The sequence below is a fragment of the Gobius niger genome, assembly GCF_951799975.1.
Source record: "Gobius niger genome assembly, chromosome: 9".
Lineage (NCBI taxonomy): Eukaryota > Metazoa > Chordata > Actinopteri > Gobiiformes > Gobiidae > Gobius > Gobius niger.
In genome coordinates this window covers 30731301-30756777 of record NC_136860.1, presented here as the reverse complement: position 1 = coordinate 30756777, position 25477 = coordinate 30731301, and the positions used below count along the sequence as shown (strand labels likewise).

At 39.3% G+C, this 25477-nt stretch overlaps 1 protein-coding gene across 2 annotated transcripts in view; it reads right to left on the bottom strand.

Moving 5' to 3' along the window:
• LOC306968102 (neuropilin-2-like) overlaps positions 1 to 25477 on the bottom strand; it is a 205034-nt gene that overhangs the window by 107228 nt on the left and 72329 nt on the right. For both annotated transcript variants that reach the window (XM_079563393.1, XM_079563394.1), the window contains exons 4-6: positions 20093 to 20320; positions 9754 to 9909; positions 9498 to 9667 (exon numbers count right to left, since the gene is read on the bottom strand). In XM_079563393.1, the coding sequence (XP_079419519.1) occupies positions 9498 to 9667; positions 9754 to 9909; positions 20093 to 20320 (554 nt within the window). The remainder of the gene's footprint in view (positions 1 to 9497; positions 9668 to 9753; positions 9910 to 20092; positions 20321 to 25477) is intronic.

Genomic DNA, 25477 nt, shown 5'->3' with positions numbered 1-25477 from the left:
AGCAATCAGAATATCAAAAGAGTGACTAGCACGCAAGGAAAAAGATCCGTTTGAATTAGTTTAGTCTTAGCTTTCAAATGCGGCATCACACTGGCCAATATGCGGTCAACTTTTAGGTTTGGGTAAAGCTGAACTGGAGAAAACGTGTGGTGAGAGGTTTAACTACAGCAGTCATAATGGTCGTAAACTGTCATGCCTCATACTGGATGCAGGCGGCGTAGACCTCAGCGATTCCTCCCACACTTCTCGGCTGCAGAAAATGAATGCATGCCCGAGTATATGCTATAATAAATGCCATGCTTGGTAACTTTTCATTTGCCCGGGCGGTAACACTGATACCAGGCGCTGATTGCTTTAGGTGCGGGGCAATAAGGGATGCAGCCGGTGTCACTGCCGACAAATAAAAGCAGAAGATGAGAAAGTTTCTGGTGCGGGTTATAACATTTATTCTCCTCCAATGGAGCTGTGGAGACCTGTAGATTAATCAGAACTTGTTGTGCAGCGCGGTGTGTGTGTGTGTGCGTGTGTGTGTGTGTGTGTGTGTGTGTGTGTGTGTGTGTTCGGGGCGAGCGGGCGTGTGCGGCGGCTTGTGCCACTTGGGTCTCGTAGCTCGCACCAGGGGAGGTAAAAGCCAGCATTTGTTATCTGTCAGCGAGACAGGTGTTTTAGATTACTTCCTACACACACATACACAAACACACACACACACACACACACACACACACACACACACACCAGAGGCCGCACGCTTAGGGGCAGCCGCGGATCCACCAAGACAACTAATCGATAGTCCGCCACCGAGACACAGATGAGAAGCAAGAGAGAGAGAGAGGGGGAGAGGGGGGAGAGAGTTAAGTGAGCCTTCCTGGAGACCCCGAGTCATCCATCACAGAGCTGTTAGAATAACCACTCGCACCAGCAGTATCAACTCAGGCCTGCGCTCACTGGGCCACGCCGGGGAAACAAGGCAGGGACATCAAAGCACCAACGGTTACTGGAAAGACAGGCCTGCAGATAACTATACAGGGTAATGGTATGCAAGAGTTTGGACACGTAACCACCAGATCTAACCTTTACCTCGGCTTAACCCAAATCTAAAAGCGTCTCGACTGGAGCTTACAGTCTATATGCCAGTGTCATTTCTCATTTTGAAAGCTAAGACCGACAAAACTGACCGAACCAGATCTTTTTCCTTAAGTTGTTGCCGTGTTGTCGTCACTTTTGAGGTTTTCTTGCTGTTTTGTGGCTTTTTTTTTATGAGGTTTTTTTTTTTCTTTATCACACTTGTCATTTTTTAGATGCGTTTTTGTTGAGTTTTCGTCACATTTTTTTGGCTCCTTTTTTCCACATTTTTGACACTTTTTTGTCACATTTTTGACACTTTTTGTTTGAGTTTTTTGTACATTTTTGGCCCCTTTTTTTTTTTTTTTTACATTTTTGCTACTTCCCCCCCTTTTTTGTCACATTTTTGTTGAGTTTTTCCCCATTTTTGTTCCTTTTCTTTCCACATTTTTTACACTTTTTTTGTAAAATTTTTTACACTTTTTTGTTGAGTTTTTGACACTTTATTGACACTTTTTTGTCAATTTTTTTACACTTTTTTGTTGAGTATTTTTTTTACATTTTTGGCCACTTTTTCCACATTTTTGACACTTTTTTGTCACATTTTGCCATTTTTTGGTTGAGTTTTTTGTACATTTTTGGCCATTTTTTTTCCACATTTTCGACACTTTTTTGTTGAGTTTTTGCCAGTTCTTTGATGAGCTTTTGTGGCTTTTTTGTTGTTTGTACATTTTTGGCCCCTTTTTTCACATTTGTGCTACTTTATTCCCCTTTTTTGTCACATTTTTGCCACTTTTTTGTTGAGTTTTTCCACATTTTTGTCCCTTTTCTTTCCACATTTTTTACACTTTTTGTCACATTTTTTACACTTTTTTGTTGAGTTTTTTTTCACATTTTTGGCCACTTTTTTCACATTTTTGACACTTTTTTCACATTTTTGACACTTTTTTGTCACATTTTTGCCATTTTTTGGTTGAGTTTTTTGTACATTTTTGGCCACTATTTTCACATTTTTGACACTTTTTTGTCACATTTTGCCATTTTTTGGTTGAGTTTTTTGTACATTTTTGGCCATTTTTTTTCCACATTTTCGACACTTTTTTGTTGAGTTTTTGCCAGTTCTTTGATGAGCTTTCGTGGCTTTTTTGTTGTTTGTACATTTTTGGCCCCTTTTTTCACATTTGTGCTACTTTATTCCCCTTTTTTTGTCACATTTTTGCCACTTTTTTGTTGAGTTTTTCCACATTTTTGTCCCTTTTCTTTCCACATTTTTTACACTTTTTTGTCACATTTTTTACACTTTTTTGTTGAGTTACTTTATTGACACTTTTTAGTTGAGTTTTTTTTTCACATTTTTTGACACTTTTTTCACATTTTTGACACTTTTTTGTCACATTTTTGCCATTTTTTGGTTGAGTTTTTTGTACATTTTTGGCCACTTTTTACACATTTTTGACACTTTTTTGTTGAGTTTTTCCACATTTTTGTCCCTTTTCTTACCACATTTTTTACACTTTTTTGTTGAGTCTTTTTTTCACATTTTTGGCCACTTTTTTCACATTTTTGACACTTTTTTGTTGAGTTTTTGCCATTTCTTTGATTTCGTGGCTTTTTTGTTGCGCTTTTGTCAAGTTTTCATTACATTTTCATCAGATTTTTTGTTGCGTTATCACATTTTGGCCACTTTTTCAGCGCTTTTTTTTTGTCACTTTGTCAAAGCTTTGACCTTTGTTCCAAGAACTTTTTAGATTTTATGTAAAGCTGAACTGGAGAAAATGTGCTCAGTTCAGTTTGGGGTTAAATTAGGCCTTTCCCGAACGAAACCAGGACGAAACTAACACTAAACAGTTGTAAATGAGGATTGTTCTAAGAATAATCCACAACGTCACGCAGACGGAGAGAAATGAAGAAGTGCAGATGGGACGAGGCTGAGTCACTGTGCTCTGTCGGGTTTGGTCATAGCGTAAAAACCGGGGATTCATAAAAACCTCACAGTGACAAGTAGCCAACACAACTTCAAAACTGTATGTTGACTGGATCATTTTAGTCCATTCTGCTCAATGTTTCTGGAGATGTTGTCATGGTTTAAGTCTTCATTAAAATCCTATTTAGTCGACAAACATTAACACTGTGTTGAAAACTGCCACAGATAGAAGTGTCAGTCGAGAATCCGTCTGAAAATAGTGCCCTAATGAGAGACTTACATGTACAAACACTACAGCTGTTTGCGAGACTGTAAGTCACATGACCTGTCACATGATCGCCCTCCCACTAAGTGCTAACACATGGGGACAGCTGGGACGCAGGACGGTCGGATGGATTTAGAGTTAGACGGAATTTTTTTTACGAGTAATAAACTCCGAGGCACTATCCAAAATCTTTGAGTCACGCCGCTATAACTTTCAGCGCTAATAATCACAGCATCGCTCAATCGAGGCCGTTTATTCATAGTTTACAAGTGGCACCATTGGAGGGAGGCTCACTGACGGTGTCGCACAGTCTGAAGCTCACTCAGCTGACAATAGGCACAAGATTAGCTTTTATAGAATCTCATCATAATCAACTAACTCTCAAATACAACCGTTGTGCCGACATTGATTTGTGGCATTACAAAAGGCCCTTGATCTGAGCTGATTATATTAAGTTACAATCAGGCATTAGCTCTCTGCAGGTTCCATCTGACAATTAGCTAACGTATGCCCACTTTATTGTTCTGTTTGGACCTTTATTTATTTAACCAAAAAAGTTCAAACGACGTCTCTTTTTGAGATCAGTCCTAAAGTACATTTTAGTGGAAGGGTAAACATGCGAGATGGCCAGTTATCCCACACCTTTACTGAGTGCATTTTCTCCAGTTTGGCATTACCCAAAGGGCGTACATGTTTGTTGCCTTTTTGTTGTTTATTCATTGCATTCTAGTCGCTTTTTTGTGTTTTGGTCACATTTTTGATGCTTTTTTGTTGCGGTTTTTGTAGTTTTTGTTGTTTGTTTGATTTTTCATGTTATTTCGTCACTTTTTTCATTACTTTTTCATGTTTTTTTTTGTCTCTTTTTTGTCCCTTTTTGTCCCGTTTTCGTCACATTTTTGTCTCTTCTTTGTCCCTTTATCGTTATGTTTTTGCCACATACTGTATCTATCGCTTTTTCATGGGTTTTTTGTCCCTTTTTGTCATGTTTTTGTCACTTTTCCATCACTTTTTCATGTTTTTTTGTGTCTCTTTTTGTCCTTTTTTGTAATGTTTTTGTCACATATGAATCACTTTTTCGTGTTTTTTTGTCTCTTTTTGTCATGTTTTCATCCCTTTTTTCCCATTTCCCTTTCCATTTTCATCGCTTTACATGTTTTTTTGTTGCTCTTTCATGTTTTTTTTGTCTCTTTTTTGGCCCTTTTTTGTCGCGTATTCATCACTTTTTCATGTTTTTTATCTGTCTTTTATTTTCATCGCTTTTCATGTTTTTTTGTGTCTCTTTTTTGTCCTCTTTTCTCATGTTTTCATCACTTTCTTTTTCTCACTTTTTGAATCTTTTTTGTCAATTTTTTCGTCACTCTTTTGTCATATTTTTGTATTCATCCCTTTTTATTGTATTTTTTGGTCCTTTTTGTCCCTTTTTTGTAATGTTTTTGTCAAATATTTATCGCTTTTTCATGTTTTTTTTGTCTCTTTTTCTCATGTTTCCGTCCCTTTTTTCCCTTTCCCTTTTATTTTCATCGCTTTTCATGTTTTTTTGTTGTTGTTTTTTTCATATATTTTTGTCGCTTTTTTGTCCCTTTTTGTCGCCTTATTGTCACTTTTTCGCCGTATTTCTGTTGCTTTTTTGTTTGCAGCCTCTAGCCCAGTGCAAAGCCTCATTTGAAAGCTAAGCCCTTGTAGTTTCTGGATAAAACCCTTCATATCTGTGTGAGTAAAACACAACTCACGGTGCTGGATCCCTGGTTAATAAAGCACATTAATAGATATTTTGAGCTCCTTTGGCAGCTTTAAACAACCAACAAATGCTCATCCAAAACGCTTAAAGCCGTACTAAACACAAGCATTGATCCCCGTTCGGGTGAATTCCTCGGCGTCAGCAGATTTGCGCGGAGCGGGCGGGCGGGCGGGGCGATCTGTCAGCTGCGGTGAGAGGTGAGAGAGGAAGGATGTGCCGCGGAGTGATGGGACCTTGGCTCCTCGTCCTGCCTGCTTGGCCTCAGCTCTTTCCTGTGTGGGGCGGCCCTGAATCTCGCTCCCCGTGGATCTCCCCTCCCAAAAAAAAAAAAACCTCTACTCTACTACTGCTGCAATCTATCCACTGCCTGTCTCTGCTACGTCTTCCCCACACTTTCGGACACGTGTACTTGTCTTAGCATAACATGAAAAATGGCTGGATCGAAGCAAAAACCGAATTTGTTGCTACCGTTCTGCTCAGTGTCAAAGCGAATATCGCACGAGATTTTGCGTTAAGAGCGTAGCGGGCTTTCCTTGAGGCGTGGCCGTCAAATAAAATTCATGGATTTGCGAAACCTTTGCAGCTGCGGCCAAATTCGCCAATAAAATATGGCCATAATATAGTATGGATTGATGGCCTGTGAAACGGCTCCCATAACCATACGCAGTAATTCTTAAAGTTAGCCTAGATTTATTATTCCGTATCCCACGTTTAGCTTTAAAGGTTTGGAAAGACTCAAACCTTTCCCATATGGACGATGTCTGCTTTACTTCAGAGCCACGTTACAATTAAGCATATGTTAAAAAAAAAGTTGGTAGTGCTAGCAAGGAATATGTGTAAAAAGTTTATTGGGAATGGTTTCTGAGGTTTCTCCTTTTTGCCCTATTTGGTTTGGGGATTTTGAAAACCGACAACTAGATGAGTGCATTGGAGAAATCCGCATAGCAACTAAACTTTCCAAACATTATAGAATATGTTTCTGCATTAAGCTAATAGAAACAGTCCAAGCACCAAGCTACAAATGGGAAAAAGATGGCCGATTGTTATCACTAGTTTGAGATAGTGTGAGCTGAGCTTAAAGCAGTACTAAGCAACTCTTGCCCCTAGAGGCCATAAGCACAACTGCAGGTGTCGTAGCACGTTGCAATTTTTTTACTTATTACCTCTCCGTGAGAGTAAATACTACGCTGACAGAAAAGGCGAAGGGAGAGAGGGATATTGTACATCCAATTACACAATGGAGATTATTATTTTTCACTCAAACTTGGGTGTAAACACTGTTTAAAGGGGGGGGTATTATGCAAAATGGACTTTTTCAAGCTTTACATCATGTTATTATGTCATTCCCTCATTAAAAACATGCCTGAAGTGTTGCCTTGGCACATTCACGTATTTTTGAGTAATTTGTAAAAACTCTGACGGCGGCCATTTTAGGGATAGGTTTGCCTGAGTCCTCCTAGGAACGCCCCCACCTCCTGGAGACGCCTCCGAGCTTTCGTCACCAGCCGAGTAACCAACCACTGCTCCTCAGCAGAACCCCCTCCCCACTGATGCCACAGACAGCGTGTGGAGGGGGCGTGTCGGAAAGGGTCAGAGGTTCTTCAAGAGACAGAGGCCTATTTCAAGACATTCACTACAGCCATTTTGAGAGAGCAATTTTATACAAGGCAGTTATTCTAATTTACTGCATTTACAGACCAACAGAAGGTTTCATCATCATTGCAGTGTGCTATAGACTGGTGCTATGTGATTGAAAAAAGCATAATACCCCCTCTTTAAAGTGGCGCTAGCCCGCAGTTAGCTTTGCCCGTTAGCCTGTTAGCATCTTCTTCGTGACTCCATTAGTGTGTATTGGGTTGTCCTGTTACAACTGTGATTTTCTGGCCAGAAACACCAGGGGGAGATGAGAGACCCACCCAATCATTCCATTAACACTTGTATTACCCAGAGGAAATTTTCTCCAGTTTGGCAACAAGGATGAAAAAGCAACAAAAAAGTGACAAAAAAGTAATAAAAACAAAAACCAAACAACAAAAAAGCATTGAAAAAGCATCAAAAATACGACAAAAACATGACAACGTGGCAACAACGCAAGGAAAAATCTTAGCTTTTTAGATTTGGGTAAAGCTGACATGATGAAAATGTGCTTGGTTTGCAGATAGCATACTCTTTTTAATTTCGCAATTGTTTTAGAAGCTTATATGGGCGGTAATCTCCAATGGCGGCACGTAAACAAGCAGCTGCTTCCCTCTCCCTTGGCGCAGCAGCGTTTTTTGCCTTTTGCTGTGAGCTGAATTGCAGTTTCTGTCTTCCACGTAGAATGTTTGCTGTGTTATTGTGGGGTTCTGTGGATTTTTTTTTTGCAGCAGCAGCAGCAGAGAGTCCTTGATGGTCATGAAGGAAGCAGTTTTTGTTGAAGGTAAACAAACACAAACAGCTAACGCTAGCTAGCTAACTGATCTGGCACCAAGAGCCCCCCACACCTGCAGCACAGTGGAGGCGTCACAAGAGTCGAGAACGAGTGAGAGGGAGGAGGAGGTGGAGCAGCTGACCAGTGCAGGACACCACGCTTCCTTCAGAAACATGTTGGCTTACAGGACTAACCCTAACATCTGATGCTTACTTACTTACTATGACACGTCTTTCAATTTACCCAGGCTTGGAAGTGGCACAAACAACGCGGCAGTCTAGACAAATGCTTATCCCGCTGGTTTACGTCACTGAACATTGAAAAACTGAGTCCAAAAACATGCTAACTTTGTAATTCTGCCACTGAAAACATGACTGACAATTGCCTCTGACTGCTTTTGGCACCATCCTAATGCGTAACACTCTTGTATCCACAGCAAACACGAACAAACCATAACTTTCAGCCCGATGGGAGATTAAAAAAAAAAAAAAGTTTGAGAGTTGGCTGCCCTTGGAAAGGCTCCATAGATATTCTCCTGTTTACAGAAGTCTGAACATTGGCCTGTGCGTCTTGGGGTCGTGTGAGTGTAGCTCTCTCTTCCCCCTCGCCCTTCGACAGACGCATAACTCAGACTTGGCACCGCAATGGCACAAAGTTGGCTCGGCGAAAGAGTAGAGGAAACAATGCTCTTTGCACTGGTGTCTCGCGGCTAAAACGTTGATTTTACGGCTTTTAATATTTATCGCTCTGTGAATCTATACACGCATTGCATAAGTATCTGGCTTGGCATATCTTAAAATAAAGAATCAAAGGGTGTGTGGTCTGACTATTTGGTTTATAGCTAAGTGTTGTACATCCACAAGGTCGGACATCGGAGAATTTTGAACCCCCTCTGGGTTAAGAAGGTGAGGGGGCAAACATCAGGCAGCAGCTCATAGGAAAACACAGGGTGTGACTGCAGGAGATGCTATTATCCTGAATCTTGGGTGTTTTGGAATGTAAAATAAAGACGGCACAACACTGTGATGTTCTGTGTTAATGTGACTTGTTGACAAACAGCTGCGACAAAGCCACAAAATGAAGAAACATGCCCCAAATGTTGGACTGACGACAACTTTCTCACAGGTAACTTTTAATAGTTTTCTCACTCATGTGATTGATAGTCCTAAACATTGGCCACAGCAGTGTAAAATTACTATCAACACAACATTTCTAACTATCGTATTTTTCGGACTATAAGTCACTCCTGAGTATAAGTCGGACCAGCCAAAAATGCAAAATAAAGACGAAAAACACATATATAAGTCGCTTCTGAGTATAAGTCTCACCAGCCAAAAAAAAATGCAAAATGAGGAAGTAAAAAACATAAATAAGTCACTCCGGAGTATAAGTCGCACCAGCCAAAAATGCAAAATAAAGATGAAGAACACATATATAAGTCGCTCCTGAGTAAAAGTTGCAAAAGCCAAAAATGCAAAATGAAGACGAAAAACGGAGTATAAGTCTACAAACGAGCATGGAGCGCCCTCTAGCGGCTGTCAGGGTGAAATTACCAAACATTGTGGGATTATATATTTTGATATAGAAGTCGCACCTGAGAATAAGTTGCATCGCAAGCCAAACTATGAATAAAAGTGCGACTTATAGTCCGGGAATTACAGTACGCTAATCTTAACAACAGCGTGCAACAAACGAATTAACTCCAGCCAAATTAGCACCTGAATTTGACCCCATTTTTGACCACGAATGGATGCTTTAGAAAAAAATTGTTTCGCCTGATGTGACGGAGCCAACAGATGTTAAAAGACTTGAATATGGGCATGTTTGTAGCCAAATGAAATCACTTTTGCCTAGAAGCGGTTCATGGTGGTTTGGTCTTGGCTTGCATATAATAATTCCAGAGATTTTGATGATTAGAGTGAAGTCGCTGTTGCTCGCTCATTACTTTCCCCTTCCTGTGACACAGACGTTGCTAAGAAAAAGCCCGTGAGGATGTTTTGAATGGTGGGGGAATTCAGTGCTGAAGAACCCTGCTAGGTAAGCTTTATCTGCACTAAGATCCAGCTGTTACGAAGTACCGTATAAAACCGTCCCGTACCTGGATGTACTCCCTGTTGCTGTCCTCGTTGGGAGTCCACGCGTTGTCGTTGCAGTTGAGTCGCGCTTGTCTCGGGAGCCAGCGTTCATCGTAAAAGCTCGAAGAGGCCGTGATCTGGTCGTCTGTGATCTTCCCGGACTCCAAACCGAATGGGTTGCTACAGTGGAAAGCTGTGACCAGAAGAAGAAGAAAAAGTGTCTTAGATTTTGTTTTATTATGAAGTGATGAGATGAAAAAACAAAATGCTAATACTTACTTTCGCTAACTTCTTTATGCGTCATGTTGTAGCGCGCAGAGAAGCCGTCCTTCGCCACTGCCATGTCGGTGTGGAAGGCCAGAGACAGAATCCCGGTCGATGATTGGATCTCGGGAGGTACTCTGGTGCCGCAGTATCGACCAATAAGAGGGCCCACTGCAAAGAATATGAATACTGTGTTTATTATACAGAATTTCATTAACGTCAGGTCGCCATTTTTTTTGTTTTGGTTTCATTGGACGAAATTACTCAAAAAATAAATCTGATTTTCTGAGATACTTCTATGCCTAGAAAGTGCACAGACGTTTCTAGGCTTAAATTCGGTTCGGAATAAGACTACGGTGGCGCAGTAGTTAGTTATATCGCAACAGCAGGAAAGCAACACCATCTGATTGTACAGAGCTTGTGTAGTCTCTTGGTGGTGACTGTGTAAGTTTTCTCTGAGGGCTCTGATCCTTTATCAGTGAAAACAACGTTCCTAATTGGTGTAGGATTTGTGCTTCTACTACTTAATTGAAAGAATTAGCATTGTCAGCAGGTAATGGAAACTTTGTGTCTTTACAATAACAAGCCAAGCTCGACAGTCCCGCCCACTCCAGGTCCTGAAGTAAAAATCACATTTATATCTTGCATTAACTTTTCAAATAAATATATATACTAAGAGTTTAAAAGTGCAACGCAGTAGGGCTGAACGATATTGAATACGGATTTGCAATATTGCGATAACGATATTGTGGTATTTCACAAAACTATTTCAACACGATGTCCATTTCACACATTTGTAAGTTCAATGCATTGTTTGTTTTGGGTTGAGTTTGCAAAAAACGGTGTCGATCTCAGTCAGATAAAGACTCTAGTGATGCTCCGATATATTGTGGCCTTTTGTGATACGGATATAGCATCACCTAATATCGCGCTACGATACTTTTTTGCAATATATTGTACAGGCTAATCAACTATGTACCACTAAATACTTGAAAATACGGCAAAATGCTCTCATAGCTTTTCACTTTATACATTTTTAGATACAACTTCGATTTAAAATGGTTTGTTAAAGGGGCTAGATGCAAGTTTGCCATTTTATGCTCACTCCTGCCACCTCAGGTCATACGTGTAACTGCACCTTCTATATTAAGCTCGTGCATGACGGCACTTCGCACCCAAATTAACACCTTTTTGAGTGACAGTAGAGGATTTTAGAGTGTTGTGGAGTTGTGGAGAACAGGTCCGGGCTCATTCTACACATTAGGACAAGGCTGGAACATGTAGGGGAGGAAAATACATAATTTTAACATTTTTGAACTCCATATAGTCCCTTTAATAGCTGATTAACCTGTGCCATGATTTTAAACTCTTAAACTTTGAATTTTTCGAAAAGCCAGTGTGAAATTTGAATGGGTGAAATGATTTTTACCCTTGGATGTGGGCGGGACATAACTAGTGCTTCCATTTTCATTTATTTTTACACATTGACTGTGTCGTCCAAACCGGTAACATTACAGGAATTCAGGCACAATCCATAACAAACCAATGGGGAATTTAAAATGTAAAATGTGGAGTTATCCTTCATATAAAAGCATTTGAACTTTGCAGTGTGTTAGATGTATCTTTGCTAACCTGACAGCTAACAAAGTTGTTCTGCAGCGCTTTACATGACATCCCGAACTGCTCAGTACTTGGGGCTCATCCGGGAAATCCCAGCATAATCCATTGTCCACCCCCTTGTACCAATCTAATACTTCTCATACAAAACATCTCTATCAATGAGCGTCCATGCATCTAAATGACAGCTCCAATGTCTTTTTTCCCCTGATGCCGCAACTTGTATTTGTCAACGCGAGGAGTTCAGCGCAATCCAGAGCCCAGATTTATGTGTATGGGTGAGCAAAGGAGGCGGATACAGTACATTTATCCACACAACGTGACTATAAAGCCCTCGGAGAAGTAGGAGGTGGGAGAAAATAGCTGGCAATCGTTTGTGCGCTATTGATTTTTTTTTTTTTTCCTCTCTTTTGGACACGCTGGATATTTGAAATGGGCCGCACGAGCAAATAACTGTAATAATTCTTCTGAGGGGAGAGGGAAAAAAAAAAAAAAAAGTGGTAAAAGAGGAACGGACAATGGTTGCGTTCAAAATTCGCTCGAAAAAATAACAACCGGCGGAGTGCGGAGTATTTTTGGAGTCGGACCAAGAGGCAGGCAGCTGACAGAAGGCACACTTGTCCCTTGAATGACCTTAGCAGCGCGCTTCAGACCAGATTGTATCATAATTTGGTATGTGGAGGAGAGATGGCTCGTCCACAAAAAAAAAAAAAAAAAAAGGTGGAAGCGACGAGAAATTCCATGCTTTACAACTGGACTGTGCGGCTCAGCGGATAAAGAGCAGTTACTCCCCAAACAAACAAACAAGCCAATGTTTTGAGTCCAGATATGTAGACTTTTTGATGAAAATGGCTATGGCCTTTTTTCTCTTCCTTATAGATGCCGTCTTTGTGACCATATATGGAAAATTATATGGAAATTTCCATATATGGTCAGGTTCGAAGTAGCCAGAGATGGAGGACAAAGAAGAGAAAAACCTCCCTTTCTCCCATTTCTCCACCATTACTTTAATAAATGCTGAATTATGAATATATTTTTCTAGTAAATAAAGATACGGTGACATAGAGAGGAGCAAAATGGTTCAACAGCCTATATAACTGACAATGCTAACTAGGAAACTATGCTAGCTTCACGCTATATATGCTAACGTTAGCAAAGAGATGCTAACAAGTGCAGTTTATCGCTTCTGCTAAACAATTTGCTGTGAGATATCATTCATACGGGCCAGATTTTTGCTTGACTTTATTAGTGGGTGATAAATATGTTGATAGTCTGCCAAAAAACGGCTAAAAATAGTGTAGAAATTGTAATTCCAATGAGAGGTTTCAGTAATTTTATAAAACCAATCTGCAAGGCTGCCTTGTGGGCCTTTCTCTGTGAATACACTATTTAAAGTACATTTAACACATTGGACAAAACGATTATATTCAAGATTTTGCTGGAAAAAAATGACCCAGCTTTTTATAGTTTCACTTCCTTATTGGACACTGACAGGAAGTGACATAGCTAGAGGCAAACAATTTTAAACTGTTGCCGTGCCGACCATGTTGTGTCAATGGGGGAAAAGAGAGAAATAAAATGACAACTATGGAACTTTACCTCTATCTATGTCACTTCCTGTCAGTAGCTTAACCTCTTAACTCCCGCCTGAACCGAGAGATCTTTTTCTCACGTCATCAGATTTTTTTCCATCATTTTTTTGTTGGGTATTCAACTCATTTTTGTAACTTTTTTTATCACATTTTTGTCATTTTTTGGTCATTTTTTTGTCGCATTTTTGTCGTATTTTTGTCATTTTTTTGTCAATTTTTTGTAATTTTCTTGTCATTTTTTTTCACATTTTTGTCATTTTTTTGTAAATTTTTTTTGTCATTTTTTGTAAATTTTTTGTAATTTTCTTTTTGTCACATTCTTTTTGTCACATTCTTTTTGTCACATTTTGTCAATTTTTTGTCATTTTTTTGTCATTTTTTGTCACATTTTATCACATTTTTGTCATTTTTTCATCACATTTTTGTCATTTTTTGTCACATTTTTGTCAATTTTTTTTTGTCACATTTTGTCAAATTTTTGTCATTTTTTTGGTCATTTTTTGTCACATTATTGTTATTTTTTCATCACATTTTTGTCAATTTCTTGTGACATTTTTGTGACATTTTCATTATTGTTTTCATCTCAGTTTTGTTGCTATTTTCACAGCTTTTTTTCCAGAAGCTTTTGGATTCGGGTAAAGCCGAATCCAAACTGGAGAATATGTCACATGCACTTTAAGTACATACATCGCTTTGTTACTCAATACATTTCTTGATTCTTGATCTAAGTTGGGGAATGTGGCACTGGCAGCAGAAGTGTTAATATATTATACTACTATAGTATAATAATAAAAAAGGTATGTGATATGAATTGGGGGGGAAATGGAGAGATAGCTGGAAAAGATATACCGCATCCAGGAAGACTATAACCCTGAGTAATTGTAATCATTCAGAGCAAATACTGTATTTTTTACATCCGTATAGTACTATAGACTTCTACTTTACAGCGTATTTGCACCACTCCTTCCCCGTCTGAGCTCCTCTCATAATTACAAGGATAAATTTAGCCCGCGGTGATGTGTCCATTACACTGCCTTAATCCACAATGTGATATGTGATCGCTCTGTTGAATGACTTGCAATAATTAATTTCCAATTGGCTCTGACAGACGCCGAAAGAGCCGCACCGAAACGTATGAGAAAAATTCTCCATCGGTGACGCTGGTGCCAATAATAGTGCGTTTGGTCATAGTAGATTGTGCGGGTTCATGTGAGCGACTAATTACTTTGACATACAGTGCGCGAATGCTTGGCACAAACCAGTGTAATTTAAGCTCATAATGTGGCAGCTGCTGGTGGGGCAATAATGAAATAAATGTCATATTGCACGGCTCGAATTGGAAAACACACAAATCATCCGTGACGTTAGGACCACTGACAGGTGAAGGGGATACAGACTGTCTCTTCATCAGAGCATCTGTTAGTGCGGGAGATATTTAAGGCCGGGTATCCGATCGAATCTTCTGAACAGCTAACATAAACAATTTGAACTGATGTCACTTGTGGAAGAGCCAGAGCTTTACTTTTGTGTGCTTTTATAACAGGAATATCAACACTGAATTATATTTAAGTGGATAGGGTTGATATTATAGCTAGGGCGCTAGGATTTATTAACATTTTCTTGGAATAAACCTATTTATTTTAGGGTATTCACTATCACACAACCTGTATTGTAATCTTTGACTACGATTGAAAATACCTGTATGATTGAGAACGTGCACCAACAATTAGTGCTCATGTGAGTTGTCGCACTGGCTTCCTAAAATAAACTAATATAAGCCAGTCTTTTTGAGCAGTTCTTTAAATTCAAAAGATCTCCAAGGTTTGTGACTCTGTGTAAAGATCCATAAATCCCATATCTAGGCTTGGACGCCATGAAATGAAATCAGCTGTAGCAAAAGAAGTAATGGTTTAACCTCTTAACTCCCGCCTGAACCGAGAGGATCTTTTTCCTCACGTTATCAGATTCTTTTCCATCATTTTTTTGTTGGGTATTCAACTCTTTTTTGTGACTTTTTTGTCATTTTTTGTCATTTTTGTAAAAAAAAATAATTAATTAATTAATCAAATTTTTGTAAATTTTTTTGGTCGAATTTAATCACATTTGTGTCATTTTTTTGTCACATTTTGTCACATTTTTGTCATTTTTTCATCAATTTTTTAATCCAATTTTTGTCTTTTTTTCTCACATTTTGTCTTTTTTTCTCAAATTTTTTGTCACTTTTTTGTCAAATTTTAATCACATTTTTGTCATTTTTTCGTCCATTTTTTAAATCAATTTTTGTCCTTTTTTTGTCACATTTTGTCATTTTTCCGTCCATTTTTTGTCAATTTCTTGTGACATTTTTGTGACATTTTTGCCACTTTTTCATCCATTTTTCGTCACTTTTTTGTCAATGTTTTGTCACGTGTTTGTCACATTTCCACCATTGTTTTCGTCTCAGTTTTGTTGCTATTTTCACAGCTTTTTTTCCAGAAGCTTTTGGACTGGGGTAAAGCCAAACTGGAGAAAATGTGCTCGGTTCAGGTGGGAGTTAAGGGGTTAATGGTCTCTGACATAGTGTATGGAAAACAGGTTGACAAAATATGCTTTTAATACTAAGGTTTTTATTGCTTGTGGGTCCCTGGGATAGCGCAATATAAAGTTACCTGGCAGTCTTACACATCTAACATAAAGAACCACATTATTTTGTTTGGTCTGGTGTTTGCAGTTGTCGGCATCGATCAAAAGTTGTCGAGAAATCCCGCTCTCGTGTCTATAGAAAGTTTGCTCCGTCTCGGGCTGCATTAGTCGGCCTGACAGAAAATTACCGCTCAATTTTCTAAGGTCATTTAAATTATGTGTATTTCAGACAAACGCATAAGCCATTGCTCGCAGTTGCATCACTCACTCAATAGTGCTTTTCCATGATTCAATTTCCTATTTTCGGCCATTTCCTGAAAGCTTGTGGCCCATATATTAAAGTTAATTCCCTTAAAAGCACACAGGGTTTACATCATGCTCTTGTCTTGAGCAGCTCACCTTTTGAATCCTAAAAACCGCCGCGATCTTCTTCCTGTTCACAGTCCACCCACTTTCATTTCCGTTTGAGCTGAACTTTACTTGCGCTGACCTCGTCCGCTCATCTCCTTCCTCTGACTTGTGCTTAACCTCCTTTTGTCTTTCAATTTGTTCCTGAAAACATCTTTTTTTTCTTTTAGCTCTTTGAGTGATTCCTGTACCTTCTCCACAAAGTTCAAACTCAGAGCAAAGGAGCAAAAATGTTGACTTTAGTTTTCATTTGTATAATTCTGTTTCAAGGGTAAGTCAGGGGACCCATTTCCAGATGCTGAGGATCTTGGTTATGAGTAAACTGATAGGTGTTGTCCTATTGTGCATGTTTTGGGTTGATGCTGGAGTGCCCAGAGAAAACCACACCAAGGACCCGGGAAAAGGGCTAAAAAAGCAAGACGACTGTCCACCATTTTGTTTCTGCATCTTACCAATAGCTACAGTAAAGTGTAGACCAGGGGTGGGCAACGTCAGTCCTCCAGTATAGAAACTCGGGCCCCCCAAGATGATTTTGACAAATATTACACAAACCAGAGACCAAATACACGATAAAGAGCTCTAAAGATTAGGAAAATACTGTAATATTTGTTAGATTTTCTTGTAAAACACCCCCATTAACCCCTTACCCCCCGCCTTAACCAAGCGCATTTTCTACAGTTCGGTTTAACCAGATTCTAAAGGCCTATAGGCCAGAGTGATGCCCGATTTGAAAGCTAAGACCGACAAAACTGATGTATGATTTTTCCTCGTGTTGTCGTCACTCATGTTTTTGGCACTTTTTCCAATATGAAATCATTTTTTTCCTCGCCTTTTTCCAGAAAAAAAGTGGATTTTTCAAAATTATTATTTTGTGTGATTTTTTGTCATTTTTGTGTGTTTTTTTTTGTCATTTTAGTGTGATTTTAGTGTGATTTTTGGTGATTTTTTTGTTACTTTTCGTCATTTTTTGTGTGATTTTCCTGTAATTTTTGTGTGATTTTTTTAATTTTCTTGTCGCTTTTTTGTCATATTTGTGTGTTGTTTTTGTCATTTTAGTATGATTTTTGTGTGATTTTTGGTGATTTTCTTATCGCTTTTTTTGTGATTTTTGTTGGATTTTTTGTCACTTTTTTGTCATTTCTGTGTAATTCTTTTGTCACATTTTTGTCATCTTTTTTGTCACACTTTCAACCTTGTTTACGTCTCGGTTTCGTCGCTATTTTGCCCCCTTTTCTTCAAGACACTTTCAGATTTGGGTAAAGCCAAACGGGACAAAATGCGGGAGTTAAGACATGATGTACAAAACTTGCTGAAGAAGGTGCTTTACGTGGGCTATAATTTTGAGGTTCGGTCCTTGGAGTTTGGGCAATGAAGAAAATCGTCCCTCCATTACACAAACTCGCCTCGCCCTGGTGTAAACTACCAAGGTAAAAGGAAGGAGAGTATTTAAGTAGTATTGTTTTTTACAGTCAATACCTGCACAACTCTTCTGACAACAATCTCAGAATAGGTAATACATCTGCAAAACTATTTCGATCGAACTTTCCTCATGCCTGCCCACCTCGTCTTGACCTCTCCTCCAAAAAGTGTTCAGGCGTTTTTACCTTCCCTTCACCCATATCTGTTAAACCGGATCGAAGTTGCTTTGTTTTTCATGTTTGTCCTTGTAAACCCTTCCAGCAGCAGTTACAGAAATATCCACACCACCCCGTGCTCTCCCTCTTCTTCCTCCTGCCTCTGTTTTTTTTTTTTTTTTTTTTTACCCCGTTGAAAAGTTTCGGTTCTGTCCAGCGCCGCAGCAGCTGCCAACACGCTGCCTGTGAGCCGCAGCTTTCATCTTCCAACGCAGCGCGGCTAAAATAGTGCCTACTCCACCTCGCTCAATAATAATGTGGGCAGGACTGAGAACATAGAACTTTCACTGGGCACTTTGGAGAGATATATGTTCACTTTTGCCAGCAACCACTTTTGCTATAGCCACTGTTTAAGGCTAGTTAAAACTGTGCATTTAACCCCTTAACTCCCACCTGAACGGATCCCATTTTCTCCAGCTTGGCTTTACCCTAATCAAAAAGCTTCTTGGGACAAAAGCACAAAGCAGCCACAAAAAATGAGAGGAAAACAAGGATGTAAACGCAACAAAGATGTGAAAAAAAAGTGACAAAAACTCAACAAAAATGTGACAAAAATTCAATAAAAATGTGACAAAAATTCAACAAAAATGTGACAAAAATTCAATAAAAAGTGACAAAAAACTCAACAAAAAAGTGACAAAAATTCAACAAAAACATTACAAAATTTCAATAAAAAGTGACAAAAAACTCAACAAAAAAGTGACAAAAATTCAACAAAAATGAGACAAAAATTCAACAAAAATGTGACAAAAATGGAAAAAAAGAAAGAAAGAAAAAACATACAAAAGGTGACACAACACAGCAACAACGCGAGGAAAAGGATCAGTATTGTGGGTCTTAGCTTTCAAATGAAGTGTTACACAGGCCATTATAATAGCCAAAGAGGACAGAATGCATTTGGTTTAGGCGGGTGGTAAGAGGTTAAGGTTGTTTTTTTTATATATATATTGATTTCATAGTTTATTTTGCTCCTGCCTGCGTCTCCGAATTATGAGCATACCGACTATTATCTTTTTGTATAAAAAGCCACTGTTCCTTGGTATAACATCTTGTTTCAATATTTTGAAAAAAGTTAGTCAATGAAAAAATATTTGTTTCTTATTAATTGAGGTTTAATATCAAATTTTCAGATGACGCATGATATTTCATGTTATTTTGTTACTTTAAAGCAGTACTAAGTAACTCTTGCCCCTAGAGGCCATAAGCGCAACTGCAGGTGTCGTAGCATGTTGCAATTTTTTAACTTATTAATTGTCTTGGAGAGTAAATACTACGCTGACAGGAAAGGCGAAGGGAGAGAGGGATATTGTACATCCAATTATACACTAGAAATATTTTTTTTCACTCAAACTTGGCTGTAAATACTGTTTCAAGTGATGCTAGCCCGCAGTTAGCTTTGCCCGTTTGCCTGCTAGCTTCTTCTTCGTGATTCCATTAGTGTGTATTGATGGCTCCGGCCCGGTGGCAGTCAAGTTGCAAACATGGTTTTCTGGCCAGAGACACCAGGGGGAGATGAAAGACCCTCCAATCATCCCATAAACATTTGTATTACCCCCACAGGGACTACGGAAAGGATTTATTAAGGTAAACACGTTACTTAGTACTGCTTTAAAGAGCAAAAGGACATTACAATGGCAGATAGGCTAAATGTAACTTAACCTATACTCAAATCAAGGTCAAATATTCTTTTAGATACAGACGGCATAGCTGCCAGAGCAGGAAAATAAAGAGGAAAAGAACTACTATTTCACCATCTACATTATTACATTACTACTTTAACAAATTCTGAATGAACTATGTGTTTACTCCTAAATAGAAATACAGAGATGGAGAGGTGCGAAGTGGTTCAACAGGCCAATAACCCCCAAAATAACAGAGAGTGCTAACCATGATGCTAACGTTAGCGTCATGCTAACCGCTAGAGTTGAGTGCCGGTTTTTCACTTCAACTGCAAACTCTGCTTAGAATGAGACAAAACATTTGTGTCTCAGTCATATAGACCCGATTTCCACACAACTACATTTGTGTGTGCTAAACATGCTTATGGTCTGCTATAGAGTTCGGGAAAGTCCACAGTTACCATGGAGATCCGCCATCTTTGCAGCTGTTAGCATACATTTTCCATAGACTAACATTAGCTAAAAACAGTATAAAACGTGGAGAAAAAAGCTGTAGAACAACTCCGTTAGCTGCTGAGTTACTTCTGGTAAATACATCTAACTCACTGTGGTGTGAACAATAACTCCAGTATTTGAACTTTTAAAATCTCCATTAGTTTATAATTGCTGCTAATCCCATGATGTTTAGCGATATGACATCACATTCCCGAACTCTATCTTGCAATTTCCGTAACAAACTTCCTTCCCCTCAGCTAGGCCACGCCCCCTAGTATAACGCAATGCCATCTGTGTCTATTTCATGTAACTCATTCTTTAGTTATGGCTCAAAAAGGTCTAATAAATCTTGTCCGCTCTCGCTCACCTCCGGGCAGGCCGTCCCACACTTCGAGCCAGTCGTACTTGCAGTCGCCCTCGCTGCCCGGCAGGGGGTCATTCTCCAGGTCAAAGGTGAGGAAGCTCAGGGTCACGTCCATGCTGGGCGGCACCACGATGATGAAGGAGCACTCCAGGTTGTGCGGGTACTTATCGGGGAAACCCGGGGACTCGATCAGCCCCGTGGGAGAGGTGAAGTTACGAGAGCAGTCGGAACCTGCAAGAGAGGCGGATTCAGTCAGTTAAAAATGTAAATACACAGATAATATCTCTTTTTTTGTGTACATGTTATTTTTATTCACATTTATCCAACAGAAACATAAAATATTACTGAAAAAAGGCTTAGCGAATCTACCAAGCGCCATGTGTTCAAAACAAACGTTCCCATATTCTGATATGCTGCATGGAGACAGTGTGGGACGTCCCAAAAATCATCTCCATTCCTCTAATCTCCGACACAGACATGAATGTAGCGGTTATTGTTGCATTTAAGCGTTCGTGTGAATAAACTGCGTGACGGCCCCAGACACATAGAGACACTAAGCCTCTTACAGTAACCCACTTCTCCCCAGTCTGTTTGGGTGTCTGTTCAGTGTTTGAGGGACCACATGAGCAAATGAAGGAAAATGCACCGGTAACTTCAAGTGTGGCTGTGGTGGACTTTCACTTTCTGTCTGGGATTAACCTCTTGCCACCCGCCTAAACCAAATGCATTCTGTCCTCTTTGGCCGTTATATAGGCCTGTGTAACACCTCATTTGAAAGCTAAGACCCGCAAAACTGATCTTTTTCCTTGCGTTGTTGCTGTGTTGTGTCATCTTTTTGGTTGAATTTTTGTTTCATTTTTGTCTCTTTTTTTTAAGTTTTTGTTTAATTTTTGTTTAATTTTTGTTTAATTTTTGTTTAATTTTTTTTTATTTTTTGTTTAATTTTTTTTCAATTTTTGTTTAATTTTTGTTGAGTTTTTGTCACTTTTTGGTTGAGTTTTTTGTCACTTTTTGGTTGAATTTTTGTCACTTTTTGGTTGAGTTTTTACTCACTTTTTGTTTAATTTTTGTCATTTTTTGCTTAATTTTTGCCTTTTTTTGTTTTTGTTGAATTTTTGTTTAATTTTTGTCTTCTCTTTTTTTCACATTTTTGTTGAGTTTTTGTCACTTTTTTGTTTAATTTTTGTCACTTTTTGTTTAATTTTTGTTTAATTTTTGTCTTTTTATTTTTGTTTTTGTTGAATTTTTGTCTTTTTTTGTCTTTTTTTTTTTGTCACATTTTTGTTGAATTTTTGTCACATTTTTGTTGAATTTTTGTCACATTTTTTTGATTTTTTGTCACTCTTTGGTTGAGTTTTTGTCACATTTTTTTCGCGTTTACATCCTTGTTGATTTTTTGTGGCTGTTTTGTTGCTTTTTCCCCAAGAAGCTTTTTGATTAGGGTAGAGCCAAACTGGAGAAAATGGGATTTGTTAAGGTGGGAGTTAAGAGGTTAATACAATGATTATTCTTATTATTAAACCACTTGTCTTAGTTTTCTGTCATCTGCCTTTAATGTAATGTTATTCAATCTAATGAGAGACCCCAGGAAAAGCATTAGCCACAGACCATAAACAAGAACCCATTCGAGCAGCAGAAATAAATGCAAGCAGCTGTGGTTGGTTGCAAATATTATCATAACAAATAAAGGCTGGGACAAAAGATCCAGATTTTACTTTCAGCTAAAACTGAATCGGACCCGAAGTAACAACTTTTGAGTGACAGTGCAGGATTTTAGAGGCAGTTGTGGTGAACAGGTCTGGAATCATACATAATTTTAACATTTTGAACTCCATATAGTCCCTTTAACCTCTTCCCCCCCAAAGTATCAAAATCATCAAAATAGCGGCGAAAACGAGGATGGAATACGTGACAAAAATGTGACAAAACTATTCAAAAACGCAACAAAAGAGCGACAAAAAAAAGTCCTGGAAAAGCAACAAAAACATGGCGAAAACATGGGAAAAATGCAACAAAAATGCTGACCAAAAAACGTGACATAAATGCGACAAAAAAGCAACAAAATGAGCAATTAAAAAACAACAAAAACTGACAAAAAAACTGCTGGAAAAGCAACAAAAAAGAGACGAAAACACAACAAAAACGCTTGTTATGATCACATTTATAAGTCTTGGCTTTCAAATGAGGCATTACACCGTCGCTCCCCAGTCGAGAAGCTTTCAGATTTGGGTAAAGCCCCCCAAAAAATGCGCTTGGTTCTGGTGGGGGGTGAGGGGTTGATAGATAGAGGATAAATTTAATAAAACAAAACATTTATTTGAGCCATTATATGAAAAGGTTTGTCAAACTAAAGTGGAAAAGATCACCCAGTAATAAGAAAACAAGCCCCTAATGCTCAGCCATAAACACTAACTATGAGAAATGAGAGGGAATCTTCAAAGTTAAAGTGAAAGCTATAACTAAAGCCCCCTGTTTACCCCGTTTACCCCTGCGTGCGTCTTTACTCATCACTTTCCCCATGTCCTGTCAGTAACAGCCACTTTAGCTCCGCCCCCTCTGTCTCTGCTCTACTTTCCTCTGTTGTTTTCACCATCCCTCCTTCCTCCTCCTCCTCCTCATGTCCCTCTGTGTCTGGGCCCCCCCGCCGAGTCCAGGCCATGAGTCCCGACCAGTGCGTGACCGGGACCATGTGTAGTCTCCGTGCGTGTGTCTACTCTAATGCATAATGTCTACGTGATGCTCCTGCACGCCTGAGCGCTCCGGGCCCGGCGGCGCTTTGATTCCCCTCTCATTACTTCATGTCCGTGAGCAGCGCGAAAACACTTGTGCCCTCCTTTTTTTTCTGTTGTTGACGACCCCATCGCCGCTGTATGGAAAACCAGGGCTTGTTTACATTGTAGCACGTTTAAAACTGGGGTGAGAATGAGTTTAGAGCATTTACTGTGTATTCATTCATTTAAGGCGAGACACTGCAGGGGAATAGGGGGAAAAAAATGTATATTTACAGATATCAATTTGAAACTTTTGCTGTAGATCACTGGCATAAATGTGAGAAAAAAAATACATTGCAAGTTTTTTGTTATTTTTTTTTTTCATATAAGAACAAGGTGTTTTTCGGTGACAAAATCTGAATAATGGATAGAGCTACATTCAAATTTATGGTTTCATTTTATTGATAAATGAGTTACCAAGACTTTTTCAGAGGGGATTTTGGAGATCTTGTTTAGTTTTAAAATAAGCTGTTTTTTAGTGGAAAAATTTGTAAAAAATTAAATTCTCGCCTTCTTTTTTGACATTCAAAACTCAATAAATGGGGCTTAGGGATTAAATAATAAAAAATCCCTCTGAAAAAATCTTCCAAATATTGGAAGGAAAATTTGAAGCCTTTAGGTCCGACTGACGTGGACATAGTGTCGCCACAATGACAGAAAAATGTGTTTTGAGAAAAAGGCCCTTGAAATTGCATTGTCCCATATAAGTCTATGGGCAAACATTGAATCAGCGCAATATTTAAACATGTTATTGTGAAGATTAGGTATATTTTCTGTTTCCGGGTGAAAGCTTATACAGTGGGGAAAAAAAGTATTTGGCCAAAATCCAATACAATGTCTATGTGAAAAATTATACATTGTTTAACCTCTTAACCCCCGCCTTAACCAAGCACATTTTCTCCAATTCGGCTTTGCACAAATCTCAAAGGTTCTTGCCGGGAAAGCTTGCTGCCTGTGGGCCAGTGTAACACCTTATTTGAAAACTAAAGCCTATAAAAATGACCTAAACTGATCTTTTTCCTTGCGTTGTTACTGTGTTGTCGACACTTTCTAACATTTTGTCGCTCTTTTCAAGAAGCTTTTAGATTTGGGTAAAGTCAAGGTTAAAGGGATATTTCAGGATTTTTGACATAGGGCCTCATTTCCTATTCATCCAGAGCGTTGCTGGTTTCTGGAGATATTTTTTTGTGTGTAATTCATGCAGTTCTTATGTTTGAAGAGTTTCGTGGCGCTAGGCTTATGCTAGGCTAGCGCATTTCTATGGTATCAGCTAGCCTGCATTAAAAACAGTCTGACCCGCTCCACAGTGCACCTGAGGCAAATCACTTAAAACGCCAGACTAACCATATAAATGTCTGTGTTAACCATTTTGCATTTAAAATAACTTATATTTGAGCAGCATCAACTTCGTGGTTGTATAAGCTACGCGGCGGCGGAGTGATCTGCTAGAAAATAGTCCCTCAAAATGCGATCATTCATGTGATGTAAGGTCTGTTATATTCCAAAAATTATTCTATGGACACAGACATTTATATGGTTAGTCTGGCGTTATAAGTGATTTGCCTCAGGTGCTCTGTGGAGCGGGTCAGACTGTTTTTAATGCAGGCTAGCTGATACCATAGAAATGTGGTAGCCTTGCATTAGCCTAGCTCCACGAAACTCTTCAAACATAAGAACTGCATGAATTATAAAAAAAAAATCTCCAGGTATCAGCAACACTCTGGATAACTAGGAAATGAGGCCCTATGTCAAAAAATCCTGAAATATCCCTTTAATAGAGACTGATGTTAGCCACGAATTAGCCCCAAACCCTAAAACCTTTCAACCACTGATCATTTGTTTTGCTCCTTTATTGTCTTTTGTCCCAAACCTATAAAGTTGTATCTTCAACCCAATCTAAACTGCACACATCTCACGCTCTCCCTCCCTGCTGTACCCTCCTAATCATTACCCCCACTCTCTCACTCTCTCACACACACACTCTTTGGACCACTCCCCCACCCTCCCCGGCGGTCCCCTCTCTCCCCCCTCGGTTGTGCCTCTCCCGCTGCTCTCTCTTCCTCTCTCCTCCCGTGGCTCTTTGAATCATCCGCCGCTCCATCATCCCCTTCCCTCCCACTGTCTCATTTCCTATTCTTTTCTGTGCACTTCCCCATCTGTTGAAATTGAAAGTCTCGGAGAAAGAAAAGGCGCACGTGCTGCTCCAAAGGCTGCGGCGGTTAGAGATGAATTGCACTTTATATACGCGGGGATTCAGATGACATCGCCGTATAGGGGTGTACAGTGTAGTTTGAGATGAGATGGGGGGGATGGGGGGGGGCAGGTGAAATGACTCATCATAAAGCCACGCCGCGTGACATTTCACCCAATAAACACTATCGCATGTGTTTCTATTGGTGAAGAATAACCAGAAAAATACGGTGAGCCTTTCCTCAGACTGGGAGCGGGACATCGTCTCCATGGCGATGTCGCTGCCTCAGTCAGGCTACAGTACGAGCACAAGACAACATGGGGTTTATTTGCATTTTTGTAAAGTAATGTATCAGGGTTTTGTGACAGTTCAGTAGCAAAACTGTGACCTTGGATGTTCTGCAGTCTGGTTTAAATGTAGTAATAG